General features: G+C 42.5%; 1 protein-coding gene across 1 annotated transcript; it reads left to right on the forward strand.

The window, feature by feature from the left end:
• The first annotated feature begins 1,295 nt into the window (after window positions 1-1,295).
• Window positions 1,296-5,270, forward strand: LOC133452083 (complement factor H-like). Its single transcript, XM_061731275.1, has 7 exons — window positions 1,296-1,357; window positions 1,454-1,636; window positions 3,475-3,531; window positions 3,756-3,917; window positions 4,003-4,167; window positions 4,943-4,968; window positions 5,096-5,270. The coding sequence occupies exons 1-7, from the start codon at window positions 1,306-1,308 to the stop codon at window positions 5,117-5,119; spliced, it is 669 nt and encodes a 222-aa protein (XP_061587259.1). The 5' UTR covers window positions 1,296-1,305; the 3' UTR covers window positions 5,120-5,270.
• Window positions 5,271-25,612: the final 20,342 nt, after the last annotated feature.

Raw genomic sequence — 25,612 nt, forward strand, 5'->3', positions numbered from 1 at the left:
TAGGAGGGAAGAAACCTTGAGCAGGACCAGGCTGCCGAGGGCCAGACTGGTGGGTCAGGGACGGCAACAGCACAGCAGGCAGGTGGAAGCAGCAACGGGATGACCAGGGGTGGGGACCACAGGCCAGCACGCAGCTCCTGAAGCTCCGGCCCAATCATCAAGTCCCAGGTTGGGGTGCAGGGTCGGGGAAAGGTTGAAAAGGGGCAGGGCCAGGGAGAGGAGTCTTGAGGGACGAACCTTCTCCCCCGCCCAAAAGGGGCCGTTACCCTGCCCCCCTCACTCCCACACTGCAGGTTCCGGTGTCCAACAAAGGATGCTGCAACATGGACAAAAGAGAGAAAAGGGAGGAGAAGGGGGGGCCAGCACAAGAAACTACAGGAGCGACTCTGACACACTAAAGTTTACACTACCTAGAGATTTACCAACACCAGCTAGAGGTTTACTAAACACTAACTATAGGCTTTACTAAACAGAAATGTTTTAAGTTTGGTTTTAAAGGTTGAGGTGGTGTCAGCCTCCTTAACCCAGATTGGAAGTTGGTTCCATAGTAACAGTGCCTGATAGCAGAACGCCCGCCCTCCAAATCTACATTTGGATACTCTAGGAACTACGAGTAAACCTGCACTCTGAGAACGGAGAGCTCTGACAGGAACATAAGGCACTATCAGGTCTTGCAAATAATGCGGAGCTAAGCCGTTTTGGGCTTTATACGCAAGTAATACAATTTTAAATTGGATTCTGAATTTTACGGGTAACCAATGGAGCAAACATTCATAAACAAATGCCTACGACACATCTTAGGAATTTACTGGCCTAACACCATCACAAACACAGAGCTCTGGCAAATCACACAACAAGAACAAATAGAAACCCAGATAAGACGTAGGAAATGGGGCTGGATCGGGCATACCTTGAGAAAACCAGCATCCAACACAACCAGGCAGGCCTTAACCTGGAACCCTCAGGGGAAAAGAAAACCGGGAAGACCCAAAAACAGCTGGAAAAGGTCTGTCGAGGCAGAGACCAAGGAGAAAGGAACATCTTGGAAGGAAGCAGAGAAGATCGCTCAACACTGAACCAGCTGGAAGAAATTCATAAATGACCTATGCTCCCCAAAGAGCCAAAGGGTTTAACAACATAACAAATGTTAAACACTATCACATCGGGTGAGGACTTTTGCACAAAAATATTGTGCCAGTTCTGGGTAATGTTTAATCTTTGTTCACTTCTTATCTCTGACAGACAACCGTTAAAATAGACTACAAATATTAACTCGCCCACATCAGAACTGGACTCGATATTAGGATGATGTTTTTCCCTTTCGCTCTCTTGGTTTGGCTTTCTGGAGGGTTGGATGGTAACTATTACTAATTTAACTTATGAGAGACCTCTTACTTTGTCATAATTCAAGTATTTATACTCTCTGATCTTTTTTTTTCTTGTTATGTTTCAGCACAAAGCGCAGAATCGCATTGTATTTCTCCCACCCTGGATTATGGTTATTTCATCCCTCCAAAAGTGTTTTATCCTCATGAAACCCACATCGTCTATGTCTGTGAAGACGGATATAAGCCACCAGGGTTTACAACCAGCACATGTCAGAATGGTAACTGGTCTCCTGAACCTCGGTGTGTAGGTAAGTATTTAAGTCCTTAAAATGTTGGAAACCTCTGAATTTAATGCTTCAAATTCTATGAGATAAGATGACCAGAGAGAAGTTTAGCTTTAACAAAGTATGAAAAGACAATGACAGCAAACTAGATCAGCTGATGGTGAATAAAATGGAGTTTTAATTTTAGACAGTAGTCAGATCTGGACTGGGACTAGATCAGACCTGGTGGTTTTGGTCCAGATGACCCAACACTACAGTCTAGAACTGGCCAAGTACAGTATAGTATATCTAAAGCAAAAATAATGTAATGCAGCATTGTTTTGTTGTTTTTTAGTTAGGAAGGGTGATTTTTGTTATCTCAAAAATGTTATGTCATAAAAAAACAGACATTGCAACATCTTGAATGATGTTTTGTTTTTTAATTTATTTGCATCCATGTAGATGACAGCACAGAGGAAGCTCAGGAAAGCAGTTCTGTACAACAATGATTCACAATCTGCACTTTTAAATCCAATGTGTTGCTCCTGAGTCTCTGGATACGTAAGGAAGGAAAACTAGATTTTATGATAGGGCCAGAGAAAGTTAGCAAAGAAAACTTTGGAAGATGGCTGGAGTCTAGCGTTGTGCTGGTTCCAAAGCAATAAATCAGAATCAGTGGAGTCTGACAGCTTATCTGTTTGAGTGGCAACTAGTCCTTATGCAACTGACTTGGGATTCAACCCCCAGTAAAGACCACCAGTGCCACAAAATTACTAACTGAGATAAAAAGTCATACAAAAACTCACAAATAGGGCCAGGTGGACGATACACAACCACAAACTAAACAGATTTTTGTGATTTCTAAAATATATAATAAATAATATATATATAAATTGGATGAGACTAAGGGCCAAATCCACAAAGAACAGATTGCGCCCGCAAATAGCGCTGTGAATTGAGCCGCATCCGCAAACTAAAATGTCATACATTCTGGATTCATTACAAATCAACTGAAATATTGCAAGCCTTTTAATATTTTAATATTGCTGATTATGGCTTACAGTTTAAGATTAAGATTCCCAGAATATTCTAATTTTTTGAGATAGGATATTTGAGTTTTCTTAAGCTACGAATTGTTTGTAATAAAGCAGCCCCTTACTGTATGGATGAATCCTGAGCTCCGTCCTGTTATTTTTAAATCCGAGATAAGTCCACAACCCCACTTGATCTGACTGTCTACAGTCATGTCTGACTGTAGATTTCACCCTTAATATCATTCAATATCACACAGGCTTGAATGATATTGAAGAGAGAGAGAAACAGAGACAGAGGGGGAGTGAGGAGTGAGTTTGCGCGCAGTTAATACACGCTTCTGAAACACGGTATTTGCTCCACTATTTTTGCGTGTGGCAAATAGCGCTGGCCTTTGTGAACTAGACGGTTTCTGCAATGAGGCTTATTTGCATAGAAAGTGTATGAATGTATGAATATTACCTAATTTACATGCTGGCAAATGGCACAGGCGCACCATGACGCTATTTGCTTGGCAGCACAGTTTGTGGTGCAATTCGCCCTTTGCGGGTGCTTTGTGAATTAGACGCTCTCTTTTTGTCTAATTTGCACCGGTTTAGCGGACGCAAAAGCTGCGCAATCCTTTTGTGGATTTGGCCATAAGAGTCCAGGATTCAAAAGACCCGAAGGTCATCCTTGGTCTTGCAACCCTCATTTAAAAATTGCTCCAACTACTGCTGCTCGGCCTGGGATACGAGGAATGTGATCATTTAAATAGTAAGAGAGAGTTGATTAGTGGAAGCTAACATGGTCCTCCTGAGTCCACCACTCACAGCACCAGCTAACCAGAGTCTCTGCTGTGGTTCTTCCAGGTTCTTCTACCGGCTCCAGTTTGGATGAGGAAGACACTAGACCTTCGTCTACATCAAGTAAACCTGCAGATTTATTGCTCCTTTTACATCATCACGTATCAGTTAACTTCTGCACCAAACATCCTTTCCAGGATTACATGAATCATAAGGTTCATATGATCCTCACAGGTTTCCTGATAAAGTGATGCAGCATCTGTAACGCTGAGGAAAACAGTTTAGTGGATTAACTCCACTATGACAGCTTTATTTGTTTTCTGATACAGTTGCTTCTCTTCTTTCAGTTCACAGATGTGGAAAATTCCCTGTAGTTGAAAATAGTGTTGCTGAGCAGCAGGGTAATCGGTCTTTGAAGTACAAATGTGCAAACCTTTATGAACTACATGGTCCAGAGAGTGTGGTGTGTCACAGCAACGGAAAGTGGTCCGACTTACCCACCTGCAGAGGTAAATACCAGTCAAACCAAACAGCTTCTACTCCACAGATGGAGCAAAGGTGGGAAAATGTTAAGTTTGTGTTTGTTTTACACAGAAAACTTCTGCTCTTGGGACACTAACGCCGACCCTGAATTAAAAAATACTGGAGTTGCTTTCTTAGCAAACGGAGAGACAATGTGGCTTGTTTGTGAAGATAAGTGGAGATTTAAAAACTTTGCTGTATTCCAGTGCAAAGATCTACAACCCATTTTATCCAGATGTAAGTACTACTTTAAATTATTATTTTATAAGACATACAAATAAAGAGAACATGTTAATCATGTTAATCACAGTTTGACCGTGCAGATGTGAACACCAGATGTTTTGTTCCTGTTCTTTTGGTCTCGGTGCAGATTGTTCAAATTTTTTAAGAAGCAAATAAAATCTAATAAAAACAGACACTCCTGTGAAAGATACACATGTTCGTTTTTCTGGTGCACCAGAAGAAAACCAGTGAACAGAATCAAATGTAAAAACAAGCTTTTATTATATCATGCACAATGTTTTCCAGTCGGAGGTACTTCTCCCAAACCAGAGGTAGGACAGAAATGCACACGGTTGTCATCGATCTGGTCGTATTTATCCTAAAAAAGGAGGTGTTTTGTACGTTATAGGTGAACCTTATCTGTGGAGCAGCTGCGGGGAAAGACACCTAAACATGTCACACCTTCAGCCTTATATCTCTGTTCATTGTTTCTTACTTGAGATGTCAACTCAGCAAATATGTAAGACAACTAAAAGAAAAGCAGGATGGTACCCATCAGTTTTAAAACATCTGTTTCTCTTCTTTGTTTCCACCTAAAGAAGTCAGAAATCAGCTAAACAGTCTAGTCATAAAAACCAGGAGGTGACCCTGCCCCGAGAGCAGTGTGGAATCTTATAAAAAAACCCTTGCAGAAATTTTATAAAATCCGAACACCTGTTAACATTTAAGGAATTTGTTTCTTCCTGCAAATCCTTAAAATTTTCTTCTGTGCTTCTATTTGACTCCACAGGTTGTAACCGTGCTCTAATAAATACAGTAAGTGTCCCTCTTCTGTAAACAAACTGAATTTCTGGTTTCTTCATTCATTCACACTTTAGTTAAGAGACTCAAACGAACCTTCAGACCTAAAAACTGATCCATGAAACTTCTGTCTTGTGACCAGGAATTCTGCAGGCCCAGATCATGAAGATGCTGCTTTCAGATTTGCTGATGAAATGTCATCACAGAAGACTTGAGACGATCAGTTATGATCACGCTCTACGTAGCTTTTCAGTCTTAATTAATCACAGTTAATTGTTTGTGAGCTCAAAGCTGAATAACTGAATCAACTTGTAAACGTGCTCCAGTTTGAATAAAGTCCTCATCTGAGACACTAAACATCCAACTCTGACTTGTGTTTTTGTTCTTAAATTCTCATTAGTGTTTGCTGCGGGGGCAGCTGACCCATAATGGGCGAAAGTGCATCACCCTACCTACGAGGTTATTTTGCAGTTTGTAGTCTTAAGATTATCATCAAATCAGCAACCTACTTTATGGTGCTGATCGCACAACGACATTCAGTCAGCCTGAATGTTGCTTCCCCACCAGATGGAGCCATTTCCAGCAGATTCCAAATCGTCCCAGGCGCTCGCGTAGACTTTCATGATGAGAGCTTCTTTTTTCAAAATGTTGACCCTTGCATTTATTTCTATGGGGTCCAGAAGGGCTTGCACCAATGTGATGTCTTACATACAGATGCGTATTCGGATGATACGTGCCACGCTGGCGCGTATCAAAAGACCAATGTCTACAGCAAGCCGTTTGAGTATTTATTCCATATCCTTGATACCAGCCCTCAGTTTTCTTTACTAGTTTGTACTTTGACTATACTAGTTGAACATTTTTTGCATTAGTTCAGCATTTGTTGTAACAGTATAACAAAAGGTTGCACTAGTCACACTTTTCAAGCAACTAGTAACACTTTTATCCACTGGGTGACATCCACTGCCAATCCAGGAAGCAGGAACATATGGAGGCACACGTCAAGCACTGGAAATCTGCAAAAAAAACACAAACGAAACACAAAACCGACACGGAGCCGACCAAAACAACAAGCCAGTTGAACAAGCCAGTGTATATGTCTATGTGTGTGTATGCGTGTATGTATATGACTATGTGGGTGTGTATGTAAATGCGGACCGCGGCCCAGGCAATCCCCGGCCACCCGGTCCGGGCTGGACACGTGGCCAGGAGGCCCTCACCCTCCAGGCCAACGACCCCCACCCGGCGAGGGGCCAGCCTGCCCGGAGAGACAGAGCCGCCCCGGCCGCCGACGCGGGCAGGAACATCCACCCCCACGAAAGTGGCCCTCCAAGACCAGAGGGGCGCCCCGCCGCGGAGGCAGCGGGGGGGACCGGAGACGGGCCCAGAGAGAGGGAACCCCCCAACAGGGCGACAGCCGAGCAGGCCCGACAACGGAGGGCCCCAGACCCAGGCATCCCATTATTTCATCCATTCATCTATCCGATATCTATAATAATAATATAATATACTAGACACAATAATGATAATACAAATAATGATAATATAATAATAATATTAATAACCATCTTTGTATAACATAATATTAATAAATTATTAAATTTTGTTATCCTGCTAATGTACTGTCAGGTTTCTGCTTTCTCGTTAACTAGTGACATACAGTTGTGTGCTAGTTCACCAGTAAGAGTAAAAAAAAACCCCACTAGTAAACTAATAATTACTGAAATGTCTACTAGTCAGCTAGTTGTGTCCTCAATTTTTTTTAGTAGTAAACTAGTTATGGCCTCTTGAGTCTTGATAGTTTCTTAGATAAATTGATTTTTTACTTGTTGACTAGTAAGGTCCACAAAATGTATAAGTTATACTCTTAAAAATAATTACATTACTGGTAAAGTAGTAGTGTTCACCATGCTTACTGGACTGGAAGACGTCAAAGCGGTTGGTCAGAGTTAAGAAGGTATTTAACCGTTTAAAACAGCTTTTTAAATCACCTTACCGATGAATGAAGATTGGAGATGGGTCTGTCATTTTACGCTAGCAACTGGTCCAAATTGTTCCTTTTTAACAGTGGTTTGATGACTGCTGTCTTCAAGATCTTCAAGATCTTCAAGGTCTGGGGGAAAACACCTGACAAAAGGGATGAGTTTATTTATTTATTTGAATCAGATGAGAAGCCATGACAGGTGAAACTTTGTTGAAGAAAGCTGTGGGTAAAATAGAGATAACCTATTACACCTATTTAGCGGACGTGCTACGGGGTCCGTACATTACTGACAGACATGAAAACAGTGTAAAGATCTAAGAACTAGAGTTATATAGTCCACTCTACTGGTCCTAGTGAGGACTCGGGTCTCCTGGTCTCAGTGAGGACTCGGGTCTCCTGGTCCTAGTGAGGACTCGGGTCTCCTGGTCTCAGTGAGGACTCGGGTCTCCTGGTCTCAGTGAGGACTCGGGTCTCCTGGTCTCAGTGAGGACTCTGGTCTCAGGACTCGGCAGCAGGTTCTGGACTAACAGCAGCTGGTTGATGGAGGTTCTAGCGAGACCCATGAAAACACTACTGCGATTATCTGTCCCCCAAAACTGCAGAGTGAGTATGTAGGTGAGTGAGCAGGTGTGTGCGTCTGTGTAACTGTGTGTGTGTGTGTGTGTGTGTGTGTGTGTGTGTGTGTGTGTTCAAAGTGAAACCAAGGTTTTACCTGAACTGCAACTACAGTGGAAGAGGGAGGGAACAACCACACCACCTGAGAGACCAGAAGCCGACAAGGAAGAAACCTTAACCCAGGCCACCAGCAACCCCATGGAGGACCAGAAGAGGGCGGGAGGAACCCAGCCCCCGCCAGCGAGGCCCCCCCCCCCCCGGCACCGGGAACCCCAGAGTCAAAGGCGAGCCCAACCTTTTTCTATGCCTGCCCTATCCCCTGCAGGGTCATGGGGGTCAGCCGGAGCCACCAACATACACTCACTAACAAAGACATGGACAATCATTCTCTCACCACTGCCATCTCCCCCGACATTTTCTGATGATTTAAGAGACATAGGTGCTCACACTGCTTAGATAGTCACGCAAATTATTTTTATTTTCGTCGATGACAACTGAAAATGTATAACCAGTTTTAAATGTTAAACATTTAATTGGTTGATGACGACAACAACAGCTGAGCAAAATCTGGGCATTCAGTGGACAATGTGGTCTCAATTAGAAGACCTAGATTTTGCAGATGACATAGTCCTCCTGTCTACCACCCAAGCACAAATGCAAACCAAATTCACAAAACCTGCCGAAACAGCAGCCACTACAGGACTTCACATCAACAAAAGCAAAACAAAGGTGATAAATATAAACCACAAAACAAACAATATCATAAACCTGGATGCAGAGGCAATGGAAGAGGTGGACACATACACGTATCTGGGAAGCATCGTAGGGAGGGATGGAGGCAGCGACAAAGACATACAAGCTAGAATAGGGAAAGCCAGAACAGCTTTTCTAATACTACGGCAAGTATGGAACTCCAAACTCATCTGCACGCAAGCCAAACTCCGCATCTTCAATTCCAACGTCAAGTCAGTTTTACTGTATGGAGCGGAAACATGGAGAACCACAAAAGCAACAACAAACAAACTGCAAATTAAAAAAAAATTTCAATTCAATTTTATTTATATAGCGTCTAATATAACCGAGTTGTCTCTAGACGCTTTCCAGAGACCCATACCCAGAACATGACCCCCGAGCAGTTATTACATAAACAATGGCAGGTAAAAACTCCCCTAGTGGGAGAAAAACCTTAAGCCAAACAGTGGCAAGGAAAAACTCCCCTTTAGGAGGGAAGAAACCTTGAGCAGGACCAGGCTGCCGAGGGCCAGACTGGTGGGTCAGGGACGGCAACAGCACAGCAGGCAGGTGGAAGCAGCAACGGGATGACCAGGGGTGGGGACCACAGGCCAGCACGCAGCTCCTGAAGCTCCGGCCCAATCATCAAGTCCCAGGTTGGGGTGCAGGGTCGGGGAAAGGTTGAAAAGGGGCAGGGCCAAGGAGAGGAGTCTTGACGGACAAACCTTCTCCCCCGCCCAAAAGGGGCCGTTACCCTGCCCCCCTCACTCCCACACTGTAGGTTCCGGTGTCCAGCAAAGGATGCTGCAACATGGACAAAAGAGAGAAAAGGGAGGAGAAGGGGGGGCCAGCACAAGAAACTACAGGAGCGACTCTGACACACTAAAGTTTACACTACCTAGAGATTTACCAACACCAGCTAGAGGTTTACTAAACACTAACTATAGGCTTTACTAAACAGAAATGTTTTAAGTTTAGTTTTAAAGGTGGAGGTGGTGTCAGCCTCCTTAACCCAGATTGGAAGTTGGTTCCATAGTAACAGTGCCTGATAGCAGAACGCCCGCCCTCCAAATCTACATTTGGATACTCTAGGAACTACGAGTAAACCTGCACTCTGAGAACGGAGAGCTCTGACAGGAACATAAGGCACTATCAGGTCTTGCAAATAATGCGGAGCTAAGCCGTTTTGGGCTTTATACGCAAGTAATAAATGGAGCAAACATTCATAAACAAATGCCTACAACACATCTTAGGAATTTACTGGCCTAACACCATCACAAACACAGAGCTCTGGCAAATCACACAACAAGAACAAATAGAAACCCAGATAAGACGTAGGAAATGAGGCTGGATCGGGCATACCTTGAGAAAACCAGCATCCAACACAACCAGACAGGCCTTAACCTGGAACCCTTCAGGGGAAAAGAAAACAGGGAAGACCCAAAAACAGCTGGAAAAGGTCTGTCGAGGCAGAAACCAAGGAGAAAGGAACATCTTGGAAGGAAGCAGAGAAGATCGCTCAACAACGAACCAGCTGGAAGAAATTCATGAATGACCTATGCTCCCCAAAGAGCCAAAGGGTTTAACAACATAACAAATGTTAAACACTATCACATCGGGTGCGGACTTTTGCACAAAAATATTGTGCCAGTTCTGGGTAATGTTTAATCTTTGTTCACTTCTTATCTCTGACAGACAACCGTTAAAATAGACTACAAATATTAACTTGTCCACATCAGAACTGGACTCGATATTAGGATGATGTTTTTCCCTATCGCTATCTTGGTTTGGCTTTCTGGAGGGTTGGATGGTAACTATTACTAATTTAACTTACGAGAGACCTCTTACTTTGTCATAATTCAAGTATTTATACTCTCTGATCTTTTTTTTTCTTGTTGTGTTTCAGCACAAAGCGCAGAATCGCATTGTATTTCTCCCACCCTGGATTATGGTTATTTCATCCCTCCAAAAGTGTTTTATCCTCATGAAACCCACATCGTCTATGTCTGTGAAGACGGATATAAACCACCAGGGGAGGGCTGGTTTACAACCAGCACATGTCAGAATGGTCACTGGTCTCCTGAACCTCGGTGTGTAGGTAAGTATTTAAGTCCTTAAAATGTTGGAAAACTCTTGATTTAATGCTTCAAACTCTATGAGATAAGATGACCAGAGAGAAGTTTAGCTTTAACAAAGTATGAAACGACAATGACAGCAAACTAGATCAGCTGATGGTGAATAAAATGGAGTTTTAATTTTAGACAGTAGTCAGATCTGGACTGGGACTAGATCAGACCTGGTGGTTTTGGTCCAGATGACCCAACACTACAGTCTAGAACTGGCCAAGTACAGTATAGTATATCTAAAGCAAAAATAATGTAATGCAGCATTGTTTTGTTGTTTTTTAGTTAGGAAGGGTGATTTATGTTATGTCAAAAATGTTATGTCATAAAAAAACAGACATTGCAACATCTTGAATAATGTTTTGTTTTTTAATTTATTTGCATCCATGTAGATGACAGCACAGAGGAAGCTCAGGAAAGCAGTTCTGTACAACAATGATTCACAATCTGCACTTTTACATCCAATGTGTTTTGCTCCTGAGTCTCTGGATATGTGAAGAAGGAAAACTAGATTTTATGATAGGGCCAGAGAAAGTTAGTAAAGAAAACTTTGGAAGATGGCTGGAGTCTAGCGTTGTGCTTGTTCCAAAGCAATAAATCAGAATCAGTGGAGTCTGACAGCTTATCTGTTTGAGTGGCAACTAGTCCTCATGCAACTGGCTTGGGATTCACCCCCAATAAAGACCACCAGTGCCACAAAATTACTAACTGAGATAAAAAGTCATACAAAAACTCACAAATAGGGCCAGGTGGACGATACACAACCACAAACTAAACTGATTTTTGTGATTTCTAAAATATATAATCAATAATATATATATAAATTGGATGAGACTAAAGGCTGAAATATGCTTCTGCGTCACACCAACGCAGAGCACACGCCGCAGCCGTGACGCCGTGCTGAACCCTTCGGACTTCTCCGTCTCTTCATTTGGTCGCGGTGCAGTACCCCCCGCGGCCACTAGTTAGCGATCTTTTTCTGAATGGTTTATCCGACTTTTTCCGGTCACAGTAAATCAAAGAGATAAGGACAACTATTGTGCAAAAAACAAAAACAAAAAAAATCACATATAAACGAAGAAAAGAGCCCTGGAAGTTCACTACTGATTCAAACCGGAAACCGGAAATGCTTCGCTTTCAAACGAACCAATCACAGCCCTCTCGGTCTGCGTGTGCTCGGCGTCTCCTCGACGCGTAGTTACAATTTTCAGGAGGTGCACGTCAGAGACGGCGCAGGTGACGGCGTGTCCTCTGCGTCGATCCAAACCACACGCCGTAGGCACGGCGTCATTTTGACGCAGAAGCATAATTCAGCCTTAAGAGTCAAGGATTCAAAAGACCTGAAGGTCATCCTTGGTCTTGCAACCCTGATTTAAAAATTGCTCCAACTCCTGCTGCTCGGCCTGGGATACGAGGAATGTGATCATTTAAATAGTAAGAGAGAGTTGATTAGTGGAGGCTAACATGGTCCTCCTGAGAGTCCTTCATAAGCTACCACTCATCATCGAAAGATGGGCAAACTGAGAAAAGTTGTAAACTTGCTGATTGCTGAATATATTTAAATATTGTGGAAGACATGGAGGGAGCAGCTCACAGCACCAGCTAACCAGAGGTTACTGTGGTTCTTCCAGGTTCTTCTACCGGCTCCAGTTTGGATGAGGAAGACACTAGACCTCCGTTTACAACAAGTAAACCTGCAGATTTATTGCTCCTTTTACATCATCAGTTAACTTCTGCACCAAACATCCTTTCCAGGATTACATGAATCATAAGGTTCATATGATCCTCACAGGTTTCCTGATAAAGTGATGCAGCATCTGTGACGCTGAGGAAAACAGTAGAGTGGATTAACTCCACTATGACAGCTTTATTTGTTTTCTGATACAGTTGCTTCTCTTCTTTCAGTTGACAGATGTGGAAAATTCCCTGTAGTTGAAAATAGTGTTGCTGAGCCGCAGGGTCAGCGGTCTTTGAAGTACAAATGTGTAAACCTTTATGAACTACAGGGTCCAGAGACTGTAACGTGTCAGAGCAACGGAAAGTGGTCCGACTTACCCACCTGCAGAGGTAAATACAAGTCAAATCAAACAGCTTTTACTCCACAGATGGAGCAAAGGTGGGGAAAATGTTAAGCTTTTGTTTGTTTTACACAGAAAACTTCTGCTCTGTGGACACTAACGCCAACCCTGACTTAAGAAATACTGGAGTTGCTTTCTTAGCAAACGGAGAGACAATGGAGCTTGCATGTAAAGATGAGTGGAGATTTGATAGCTTTGCTAAATTCCAGTGCAAAGATCTACAACCCATTTTATCCAGATGTAAGTACTACTTTAAATTATTATTTTATAAGACATACGAATAAAGAGAACATGTTAATCACAGTTTGACCGTGCAGATGTGAACACCAGATGTTTTGTTCCTGTTCTTTTGGTCTCAGTGCAGATTGTTCAAATTTTTTAAAAAGCAAATACAATCTAATAAAAACAGACACTCCTGTGAAAGATACACATGTTAGTTTGTCTAGTGCAGGGGTCTGCAACCCAAAATTTTGAAAGAGCCATATTGGACCAAAAACACATAAAAACAAATATGTCTGGAGCCGCAAAAAAAAAAAAAAAAAGTCTTGTATCAGCCTTAGAATGAAGGTAACACATGCTGCATGTTTCTATATTAGTTATAACTGGGGGAAGATGTTTTTTTTATGTTTTTATTATGCACTTCGAGAAAAAGGTCAAAATGTTGAGAAAAAAGTCGAAATGTTGAGCAAATAGTCAAAATTTCAAAATGTCGAGCAAAAAGTTGATATTTCGAGAAAAAAGTTGAAATGTCAACATTAATGTTGAAGTACAATCTTGAGAAAAAAGTCAAAATTTCGAGAAAAAAGTCGAAATGTCGAGATTAAGAAGGAAAGGAAAAAAGAAAAAAATTAGAAAAATGGAAAGAGAGAAGAAAAGAGAAAAAAATAAATAAAAAGAGAAAAAAGGAAAAAAAAGAAAAAAAAAAAGAAAAAAAGGAAAAAAAGGTCAAACATTTTTGAAAAAGCTCCAGGAGCCACCAGGGTGGCGCTAAAGAGCCGCATGCGGCTCTGGAGCCGCGGGTACCGACCCCTGGTCTAGTGCACCAGAAGAAAACCAGTGAACAGAATCAAATGTAAAAACAAGCTTCATTATATCATGCACAATGTTTTCCAGTCGGAGGTACTTCTCCCAAACCACAGAGGTAGGACAGAAATGCACACGGTTGTCATCGATCTGGTCGTATTTATCCTAAAAAAGGAGGTGTTTTGTACGTTATAGGTGAACCTTATCTGTGGAGCAGCTGCGGGGAAAGACACCTAAACATGTCACACCTTCAGCCTTATATCTCTGTTCATTGTTTCTTACTTGAGATGTCAACTCAGCAAAGATGTAAGACAGCTAAAACTTTAAGAAAAACAGGATGGTACCCATCAGTTTTAAAACATCTGTTTCTACTTGTTGTTTTCACCTAAAGAAGACAGAAATCAGCTAAACAGTCTAGTCATAAAAACCAGGAGGTGATCCTGCCCCGAGAGAAATCAATCAGTGTAGAATCTTAAAAAAAAAACCTTTCAGCAATTTCATAAAATCCTAACACCTGTTAACATTTAGGGAATTTGTTTCTTCCTGCAAATCCTCAAAATGTTCTTCTGTGCTTCTCTTTGACTCTACAGGTTGTAACCGTTTCCAAATAAATACAGTAAGTGTCCCTCTTCTGTAAACAAACTGAATTTCTGGTTCCTTCATTCACTCACACTTTAGTTAAGAGACGCAAATGAACCTTCAGACCTGAAAACTGATCCATGAAACTTCTGTCTTGTGACCAGGGTCACTGCTGAGACCAGATCATGAAGATGCTGCTTTCAGATTTGCTGATGAAATGTCATCAAAGAAGACTTGAGACGATCGGTTATGATCACGCCCTACGTAGCTTTTCAGTCTTAATTAATCACAGTTAATGGTTTGTGAGCTCAAAGCTGAATAACTGAATCAACTTGTAAATGTGGTCCGGCTTTAATAAAGTCCTCATCTGAAACACTAAACATTCAACTCAGACTTGTGTTTTTGTTCTTAAATTCTCATTAGTGTTTGCAGCGGGGGCGGCTGACCCGTAATGGGTGAAAGTGCATCGCCCTACCTACGAGGTTATTTTGCAGTTTGTAGTCTTAAGATTATCATCAAATCAGCAACCTACTTTATGGTGCTGATCGCACAACGACATTCAGTCAGCCTGAATGTTGCTTCCCCACCAGATGGGGCCATTTCCAGCAGATTCCAAATCGTCCCAGGCGCTCGTGTAGACTTTCATGATGAGAGCTTCTTTTTTCAAAATGTTGACCCTTGCATTTATTTCTATGCATTCCAGAAGGGCTTGCACCAATGTGATGTCTTACATACTGATGCGTATTCGGACGATACATGCCACGCTGGCGCGTATCAAAAGACCAATGTCTACGGCAAGCCGTTTGAGTATTTATTCCATATCCTTGATACCAGCCCTCGGTTTTCTTTACTAGTTTGTACTTTGACTATACTAGTTGAACATTTTTTGCATTAGTTCAGCATTTGTTGTAACAGTATAACAAAAGGTTGCACTAGTCACACTTTTCAAGCAACTAGTAACACTTTTATCCACTGGGTGACATCCACTGCCAATCCAGGAAGCAGGAACACATGGAGGCACACGTCAAGCACTGGAAATCTGCAAAGAAACACAAAACCGACACGGAGCCGACCAAAACAACAAGCCAGTTGAACAAGCCAGTGTATATGTCTATGTGTGTGTATGCGTGTATGTATATGACTATGTGTGTGTATGTAAATGCGGGCCGCGGCCCAGGCAATCCCCGGCCACCCGGTCCGGGCCGGACACGTGGACAGGAGGCCCTCACCCTCCAGGCCAACGACCCCCACCTGGCAGGGGGCCAGCCTGCCCGGAGAGACAGAGCCGCCCCGGCCGCCGACGCGGGCAGGAGCACCCACCCCCACGAAAGTGGCCCGGAGAGAGGGAACCCCCCAACAGGGAGGGGGGGGTGGGGGGGGGGGGTCGGAGACGGGCCCGGAGAGAGGGAACCCCCCAACAGGGCGACACCCACGCGGGCCCGACAATGGAGGGCCCCAGACCCAGGCATCCCATTCATTCATCCATTCATCTATCCGATATCTATAATAATAAAATATACACAATAATGATAATACAAATAATGATAATAATATAATAATAATATTAATAACCATCTTTTTATAACATAATATTAATAAATTATTACATTTTGTTATCCTGCCAATGTCCTGTCAGGTTTCTGCTTTCTCGTTAACTAGTGACATACAGTTGTGTGCTAGTTCACCAGTAAAAGTAAAAAAAAACTCACTAGTAAACCAATAATTACTGAAATATCTACTAGTCAGCTAGTAGTGTTCTCATTTTTTTTTAGTAGTAAACTAGTTATGGCCTCTTGAGTCTTGATAGTTTCTTAGATAAATTGATTTTTTACTTGTTGACTAGTAAGGTCCACAAAATGTATAAGTTATACTCTTAAAAAGAATTACATTACTGGTAAAGTAGTAGTGTCCACCATGCTTACTGGACTTGAAGACGTCAAAGCGGTTGGTCAGAGTTAAGAAGGTATTTAAAGCGACACTACGTAACTTTTCCACCTTAATATCATATTTCCAGAGTCATTGTGATGCTACATCAACTTCCAACAGGTTTAATGACACCTCTGTCATGGTCTGAGGGGTCTGTATCACCTTCACTGGCACTATGCAACTTTGAGGAGCATGGTAGGAACCCTGCCACACTAAAAAACTACAAATCGTTACGACTTTGACTGCTTTACGGCATACGTCTGTTAGGATTAAACACAGCATTACATAAATTCATAATGAGAAAAGACACAGAGACTACCTTGGAATGAGTTTTTAGCGCACTCCTGCAGGAGGGGGGAGAGCAGAGGAGTGCAGGGCAACTGCCCTCATTGAGAACTCCTGAGCTTCCCCAAGATCCTCCCTCTAGAAGATGCTTTTATTAAGAAACTTTGACAGGAATTGATCATATGAGGACAATGCATAGTAAACAGTAGACAGTAGACATTGGGTAGTGGACAATGGGTGGAAGTGATAACGTATGATTGAGTCCTGACATTACAGTGGTGACCTGTCACAGGACAGTTCAAAACCTAGTAGATCAGGAAGTGGCTGATGTGGCTTCTGTTAGCCACTCATGTGACAGTTTCACAATGACAAAACAAGTTCAAAGGTTGATTTACCTCACACGTCACTTCCCCCTCCTTCCTGATTCGCAGTCGAGACGAAAATGGGGAAGCTGGTAACCCGTTGCTGTTGCGGCTGCAGCAGCTCCACACAACAGACGTGGGGAAAAGATCCTAATGGTTTAACTTTTCAGCGGTTTCCTGCTCGGAGGCAGAACCACGCAGGCCGAGTATCTGATATAACAAAGTAAAAGAGTGAAAGAGTCGTCGGCTCGCTTTGGATCGCGGCTGTAACGACCAAACACCAGCTTCCACACAGTAAAGCCTGAATTAGTGTTCTGCGTTAAATCGACGCAGACCTACGGCGTAGGGTACGTGGCGACACACAACGTACGGTGCGTGTCGCCGCGTACCCTACGCCGTAGGCTCTGCGTCGATTTAACGCAGAACCATAAATCAGCCTTAAACCACAAACACTCACGCAGACTGGGTCGGATCAAAACACGGGTTTTATTCCCCACTTCTCCAGCTAAACGCAGTTGCTGGACAGCTCTCTGCGGTGCAATTAACCCCAATCTTCAGATAAAACTAGTTTGTTGAGGAAAAAATATTAACTCTTATTTGTTGCTGCAGAGGAAAAAAATAATCTCACGAGGAAAACAAAAATATTGCTCACGCCTCTTCACCATAATATAGCAGTCAAAGAAAAGAAAAGAGAAGTAAGAGGGATACAAAACATGTACTGTATGTTGTACTATTATACAAATTTATTGAAACACATGGCTCTTCAGTAGGGATTAATTATTATTATAATTAATAATAATTAATAATCATTATTTTCTCCATATACCGCTCCCTGGCTTCCTTGTTTAAGGTATCCCGGTAAATTCCAGTTCATTTCCAGCAGTTTAAAATCTTTTTTTTTGCGTTCTGTCTGTTCACTTGTTGAAACAGAAAGGCGTCCCGTCTCCTCTCATCAAAACAAATGCAGCGACGGGACAGGATCTTTCCAGCAGTACGCGCTGGTGCTCATGGGAAACGTAGTGTTCTTTCTGGTAAAACACTACCGCTTTTGTCCAAAAGATGCCGCCAAACTCAGAAAAGCTGAAAGTTACGTTGTGCTGCTTTAACCGTTTAAAACAGCTTTTTAAATCACCTTACAGATGAATGAAGATTGGAGATGGGTTGATAATTTTGCGCTAGCAACTGGTCCAAATTGTTCCTTTTCAACAGTGGTTTGATGACTGCTGTCTTCAAGATCTTCAAGATCTTCAAGGTCTGGGGGAAAACACCTGACAAAAGGGATGAGTTTATTTATTTATTTGAATCAGATGAGAAGCCATGACAGGTGAAACTTTGTTGAAGAAAGCTGTGGGTAAAATAGAGATAACCTATGTGGCAGGGTGGAGGAGCTGCAGCCACTCAGGCTGATTAGGGCACAGGTGGGCCCAATCAGCCTCTCCACTCTGCCAGCCTTCATAAGGCATGGCTGCCCAGCAGCAAGGGACTCAGAATGGAGGAGCTGCTGGCGTGAGGTGCTTCTGCACTGTGGGTGATGTTTTGTGAATAAACAGGGTTCTGCACGAAACTCCGTGTCTCTCCATCCTTCGGTCGGGCCCGTAGCATCCACCCTGCTACAACCTATTACACCTATTTATGTTTGACTGATAATTTAGCAGTGACGTCAGAGAGCGGGACGTGCTACGGGGTCCGTACATTACTCAGTCCCGCAAATATGTTGTCCTCTCATTCTTCTCAGAGATTGAGTCTGGTACAGTTTGGACATACAGTATGGACTAAAAAACAGCTCGAGCTGTATTATGTCCTTTCCATCAAAGTAGAAAAAGGTAAATAAAAAAAAACTGACCAACTAAAAAGATCATATGAGGATCCAGCAGATGACTGGAAGACATTTTAAATCTGTTCTGTGACAGACATGAAAACAGTGTAAAGATCTAAGAACTGGAGTTATATGGTCCACTCTACTGGTCCTAGTGGGGACTCTGGTCTCCTGGTCTCAGTGAGGACTCGGGTCTCCTGGTCTCAGGGAGGACTCAGGTCTCCTGGTCCTAGTGAGGACTCGGGTCTCCTGGTCCTAGTGAGGACTCGGGTCTCCTGGTCCTAGTGAGGACTCGGGTCTCCTGGTCCTAGTGAGGACTCGGGTCTCCTGGTCCTAGTGAGGACTCGGGTCTCCTGGTCCTAGTGAGGACTCGGGTCTCCTGGTCCTAGTGAGGACTCTGGTCTCCTGGTCCCAGTGAGGACTCGGGTCTCCTGGTACCAGTGAGGACTCGGGTCTTGGACCAGCTCTTCCAAGTCCTGCTCAGATATCAGTCCTTTAATTCTCCTCATGTTCTTTCAGTAATAATCAGCTGACATAACCGTTTTAATGTGACTTAAAATTCAGATCTGAGTCAACGACCACTCCCAGATGGCTTAGTAGTTGGTTTTAAACATCACTATTTTAACTGAGTGCTGACATTTAATCTTTCCTCCTCAGCTAAAAAAAAAAAAACATTTAATCTTTGTTTTTGTTTAACTGAAGGATATTCTGGCCCTTAGCATCAATGATACAGCCTAGAGTTCAACTGGTACAAAAGTTTTTATTCCTTCATTGAACATTGTGAAACTAAAAATATTGATAAAATATCCATAGTTGCACACTTAATATATCTTAAGTTTACACATTTTACTTTAAACCCACACTTTATTACACAGTCCCTTAAACCAAACAAAAACACATGCCACTAGTATTTGAATGCTTTGCCTACCAAGGGTGCAAACTTTCCTTATAAAGTAGTGAGTAGAAACAGATACACCAACTAAACAGCTCTTGAAAGAAAGAAAAACAAACCCACTTCACATGACTATCATGCTTGGTGTAAACTAACAAAAACACCATGGCAAAATAAACCAAAACGTACTTAGGCTTCTCTGCTCTCCCTGCCTGCTCTCTGTGTAGCAACCCAGGTAAAAGTGGCAATCACAGGTGTGTTAATTAGCCCTCCTTATACACACTCCAAGGTATGTGGTAAAACCTGGAACATGTATCACCATAGCAACCAGCTCAGCCGGCCACTAACAGGCACAGCTCATCAATTCATTTGATCAGTACCTGAATCAGACTGTAGTCTGGTGAGATGGTTATGCATATTTCTGTGTCATCAACATAATTACGGTAAGATGTTTTATTGTTTTTATTGAGCCAGTTGGAATGTGTAGATAAGTAGATGAGGGTTTTCTGGAAAGAACCACGAGTACATACAGTACTGCGACCTGGATATCAGTTAGGACTTGCTGCTCTATTGTTATCTGGCTGTTGAGAGAGATTCTGGTTTTCTTTCAGCTGAGGGCGGAGGGCTGGTGGGTGCTGGGGACGGGCTTCTCCTAGCAGCTGTTCCAGATGCCTCAGGAGGGGCAGAGCTTTCTGTAGCCACCGTCTTCTGGGAAAATCCTGAAACTCTGCATCTAGCCAGGGAACTCCCTCTTTGGCGAAGAGGCTGGATGAGGAGCCGAGGGGCTTTATCTCAAGGCTCTGGGAACGTTCTGTTTTATCTTGTTTTTTTTGTCTTATGTCTTTGTTGGAGGAAATGCTTTACTCATGCAGAAAATAGAAAAAGATAAGAGGCCAACTGCGCCACTCCTGACCTGTTTCAGGCAGAGCCTTTAGAAACAATCCATTTACTTCCACATTCACCTCTAGCTGTTGAATTTTGATCTCCGGCCTGGTGATCGTCTAGAAGTTTGAAGTAAACGTCTGCGGGGAGCAATCTTGAAGCCAGTTAGCCTCAGCACGTCAGTTGCTGTGGTGGTTCAGGCTTAAAGGTATGGTCTGTGATCGTATTCAAAAACATTTATTGTTATACTGGGTGAAATGGTCCTTCCATCCTGAGAGTAGCCAGTGAATAATGTGTTCAGAAAAAGGAAAGAAAAACCCACCCCTGCCCCCCCTAAAACCGGCCTCGCTTACAGGTGAATGAGACCTGGGGTAGTTTTGTTGAAAATGTGCTGTCCAAAATGTCCTGGAAAACTCGACTCCTGCAAATGCGCGTTCCCCAAAGTTTGTGGGGGCGTGGCTTTGGACGGAGCGCTGACGGGGTGCCACTTTCAAATCTTGCTAGCTCTCTAAAATCAGGGACCCTACCTTTAAGCCTGGATTATGGTTCTGCGTAACACCAACGTAACGCACACGCTGCTGCCATGACGCTGTCGTGAACCCTTCGGACTTCTCTGTCACTCCATTTCGCCGCGGTGCAGTACCCCCTGTGAACGCTAGGGGGCTGCAATCTTTTCCTGAATGGTTTATCTGACTTTTCCGGTCACAGTGAATCAAAAAGATAAGGACAACTATTGTGCAAAAAACAAAAACAAAAAAAATCGCACACAAACACACGAAGAAAAGAGCGCTGAAAGTTCACGACTGCTTCACGAACCGGAACCGGAAATGCATTGCTACCAAGCGAACCAATCACAGCCCTCTCGGTCTCCGTTGGGTATGCGACCTCTCGACGCGTAGTTAATTTTTTGGGAGGTGCGCGTCAGGCACGGGTGGCGTGCGGCATGGGGTGCTCATTGCGGCGCAACCTGCGGCGCACGCTCGGCGTCGATTTAAGGCAGAACCATAATGCAGCCTTTATGCTGCCGGACAGGCCCCAAAATGTGGCAGAGCGACTATGGGCTAGCTGCCAAGTTCTGTTTTAAATCAGATCCTGATTGATTTGCAAGTACCCAAGGCTCATTCCAGGGGTGCAGATCCGATGTCAGGATTGGACTGTATTGAACCGTTCGGTATAGCGTGTTCGGTTCGGAACGGAGGCGTACCGAACGAGTTACCACACGGACATAAGTAGAGGACCGCACGTTGTGGAGCAGAGCGCTGCTGCAGCTGCACAGGCAGTTGCGCTCACACTGAGAAACAACAAGCAACAGTTGTAGCCGACGTCATGGCTAATGCCGCTAGTATTGGCAATAACCCATGCTTATTAATCACAAAACACAGGTTAAACATCATGACCAAATCCACTCCGACCCGATGGGTCAGTATCAGCGCAGACAGACTGCAGCTTCGCCTGAATTATGGTTCTGCATTAAATCGACGGCGTAGCCGACGCGTAGGGTCGCGGTGCGGTGTGCGTCGCCGCGTACCTTACGCCGTCGGTTCTGCGTTGGTGTGACGCGGAACCATAAATCAGCCACCGGGAGCAAAGGCAGAACGCAGGGTTATAAATGTTATTTAATCTGAGCAACAACTTTAAACTGTTCAGTGTTGCATTTGTTCAATTTTGCACATTTGATGTAGAAAAGATTTGTTTTTAAGATTTAAGATTTTGTTGTTTATAAGTCTGAGCCTTATAAATGTTATTTAATCTGAGCAACAACTTTAAACTGTTCAGTGTTGCAACTGTTCAATTTTGCACATCAGGGAGATATTTTTTTTTAAGTCTGAGCCAATGTTATTTTGTGTGTGTGTAATAAAAAACTAGCACGTTTATATTTTGCATTTTGTTTTCTTACTGTACCGAAAATGAACCGAACCGTGACCTCCAAACCGAGGTACGTACCGAACCGAGATTTTTGTGTACCGTTACACCCCTACTGCTTACTTAACTGTTATATTCGTAAATCATAATTTTAAGGGTTTTGGGCATGTAGTGTCTACTCATCTCAAATTCTTCTCACCATCTTCCTTTTATCCTATGGGACTACTTTATGCACGATCAATTGATATATGGATGAAATATGGAGCCCTAAACAAGTTGTTTGAACTAACTGATCATGTTTTAACACAGTTATGGTGGTAAACAGTTCTAAAAGAAAAGGACCCATTGCTAAGAGCACAATAAACACAGCACAAGTTGACCCAACATCAAATTTATTTACATAAATGTCCATGTTCGTTTTCATCTGTCATTTTCCAGGACTCCCTGGAAGAAGAGATCCTGTATCTTAATAGGCGTAGTAATAAAATGGAGTAGCAATACTTTCATTCTGTACACCTCAAAACGCACCGTGGATGTATTATTTTTTTAGAAATATATTTTTAATAAATATTCTACATATTCAACCTTTAAGTCTGAAAATACATTTGTTCAATTTTTAATAATGTAGGGTATTTTTTATTGGGGGGGACAATTCATGTTTTTCAGAAATTGGGGGGGACATGTCCCCCCCTGTCCCCCCCAGGATCTGCACCCAGGGCTCATTCCTCAGCATCGCGGCGGAACAGATTCCAAGATCAAAAGTTCATACAGAAAACATTTAGGTGTCTGTAGTCTTTATTCAAACACTGTTATCATGAGGGGGTTTGGTGTGTCATAACAGACCTCTGACTGAAGCATTCTGGGAAATTAATGAGAGCAAAAAAGAGCATCTTCAGTGAGTTTACCAAGCACATTTTCTGATAAATCAGAGACATGCTGCTCACACTGCTCAGATACTAATGCTAAATGTTTTTATTTTTGTCAAAAAACAAAAGAAATCTTATCACGAGTTTAAATGTTTAACACTATCCCATCATGTGTCTGAACAAAAACATTTCAAAAGTTCTGGGTTTAATCTTTGTTCACTTCCTATCTCTGACAGACAACAGTTAAAATAGACTACAAATATGAACTCGTCCACATCAGAACTAGACTCTTCTCTGCTCTGATTCTGACACTATGAAGATGACGTTTGTCCCTATCGCTCTCTTGGTTTGGCTTTCTGGAGTGTTGGATGGTAACTATTACTAATTTCACTTATAAAGAGACCTCTTACTTTGTCATCATTCAAGTATTTATACACTCTGATCTTTTTTTTTCTTGTTGTGTTTCAGGACAAAGTGCAGAATCTTCGCCTTGTAGTCCTCCTTCCCTGAATAATGGTTATTTAATCCCTCCAAACGAGTCTTATCCTCATGAAACCCACATCGTCTATGTCTGTGAACATGGATATAAGCCACCAGGGGAGGGCTGGTTTACAACTAGCACATGTAAGAATGGTCACTGGTCTCCTGAACCTCGGTGTGTAGGTAAGTATTTAAGTCCTTAAAATGTTGGAAACCTCTAAATTTAATGCTTCAAATTCAATGAGATAAAATGACCAGAAAGAAGTTTAGCTTTAACAAAGTATTAAAAGACAATGACAACAAACTAGATCAGCTGATGGTGAATACAATGGAGTTTTAATTTTAGACAGTAGTCAGATCTGGACTGGGACCAGAGGCGATTCTAGGGTCTGTTGGGGCCCTAGGCAAAGATTTCTAGGGGGCCCCTCAAACCAGCATTCATCACCGTTATGTTATAATAAACTGACACCAACGAAAACTTTATGAAATTTTGTTTTTTATTCCAAATGTTTTTCTTTACCTTCGGCTGAGCCGAATCGGCTCCATTTAAAACTTCCAGAATGAACGTTAAATTTTGTGCACACGACACTGTGTGTAGTTTTTTTTTTTTTTGACACTGTGTACAGGTGGATGATCCGTGATCATGGGAATGACGACATGGGGGCCTTTGAGGGAGGTTTCTTACTGGCTACTGAGATGTCATTGATAATTGCCCTAATTGTTTAAGGAGGAGGATGTGGTCATTGCGGTTACCACATTTTGAGATCTGTGGAGTAAAAACAGCCTTCAAAATACTTTTTTAGTCCTCAATACCCCTGACAGGAAACACCTTTGTTTATAGTAATAATTTAAAAAAAAAAAAACTTTTTTTTTTTTTTTTTTTTGGGGGGGCCTCATGGGCCCCCCAACAACTCGGGGCCCCAAGCAGTTGCCTGCTTTGCCTGTTCACAAGCTGCGCCCCTGACTGGGACTAGATCAGACCTGGTGGTTTTGGTCCAACACTACAGTCTAGAACTAACCAAGTACAGTATAGTATATCTAAAGCAAAAATAATGTAATGCAGCATTGTTTTGTTGTTTTTTAGTTAGGAAGGGTGATTTGTGTTATGTCAAAAGTGTCAATAGATAAAAACAAAATTCATTCTATTTAGAAACATTGCGACATCTGGAATAATGTTTATTATACATGTTTAATCTTTTTGACAGAAAACTTCTGCTCTGTGGACACTGATGCCAACCATGACTTAAAAAGTACTGGAGTTGCTTTCTTAGCAAACGGAGAGACAATGGAGCTTGCTTGTAAAGATAAGTGGAGATTTAAAAACTTTGCTGTATTCCAGTGCAAAGATCTACAACCCATTTTATCCAGATGTAAGTACTACTTTAAATTATTATTATTTTATAAGACATACAAATAAAGAGAACATGTTAATCATGGTGGTAATATCTCCAGTGAAAGGCTCTCTGATATTTGATAAATTAAATCCAGAAGGAGACTTTCTCTTGACCTTGTTGTGTAGACGGTTTCTGATAAATGTGTTTGTGAAATCAGCATTAATTTACCATCAAAAGAAAAATCTGAGTAAAAGTTTAAATATTCCTCAGAACATAGTTTTATGGAAATGAGATAAACCTGTGCTTATGTTAGTTATCCCCTAGAGATTTTGGAGGTGAATTTCGCGTAAACAGTCCTATCCAAATTAAATCAACAATATCTCCACAATTATAAGGACAATATGCATCATCTTGGTCTCAATGGATAGCGAAGACCTCACAGCATACATTTCCAGTGTCAGAAAAATTGTGAATGTTTATCCTGCTCTGAACTGGATCTCATGGAGCGGACCTCCATTGGAGGAGAAGGGGCAGGGAAACGCTGCTGGACTCTGATTTCAGCACGGCCAGTTTGACCAGACAGATGTGAACACCAGATGTTTTGTTCCCGTTCTTTTGGTCTCAGATAGTTAAATTTTTTATATTTTTGTCCTGATTTTTTTTCCCCATTTTATCAACTAAGTAACAGTCCTGGGCATTTCTCCCTCTAACAGCCCCGGGAGGCCCCACACTGAGCTCAGGCCTCCTCCTTAACCTGAGGAGTGAGCAGCAGCTTCTTTTCACCAGTCAGGGTGGGGTTTCTCTGGCCGGACGTAGCGC

The sequence above is a fragment of the Cololabis saira genome, chromosome 10 (genome assembly GCF_033807715.1).
Source record: "Cololabis saira isolate AMF1-May2022 chromosome 10, fColSai1.1, whole genome shotgun sequence".
Taxonomy (NCBI): Eukaryota; Metazoa; Chordata; class Actinopteri; order Beloniformes; family Belonidae; genus Cololabis; species Cololabis saira.

What these genes read in the sequence shown, in the direction of transcription:
- LOC133452083 (XM_061731275.1), top strand. Translation starts at nt 1,306, where the DNA reads ATGATGTTTTTCCCTTTCGCTCTCTTGGTTTGGCTTTCTGGAGGGTTG. An exon ending in CGACTTACCCACCTGCAGAG is followed by an intron (nt 3,918 to 4,002) that starts GTAAATACCAGT and finishes TGTTTTACACAG; the next exon opens with AAAACTTCTGCTCTTGGGAC. An exon ending in ACAACCCATTTTATCCAGAT is followed by an intron (nt 4,168 to 4,942) that starts GTAAGTACTACT and finishes TTGACTCCACAG; the next exon opens with GTTGTAACCGTGCTCTAATA.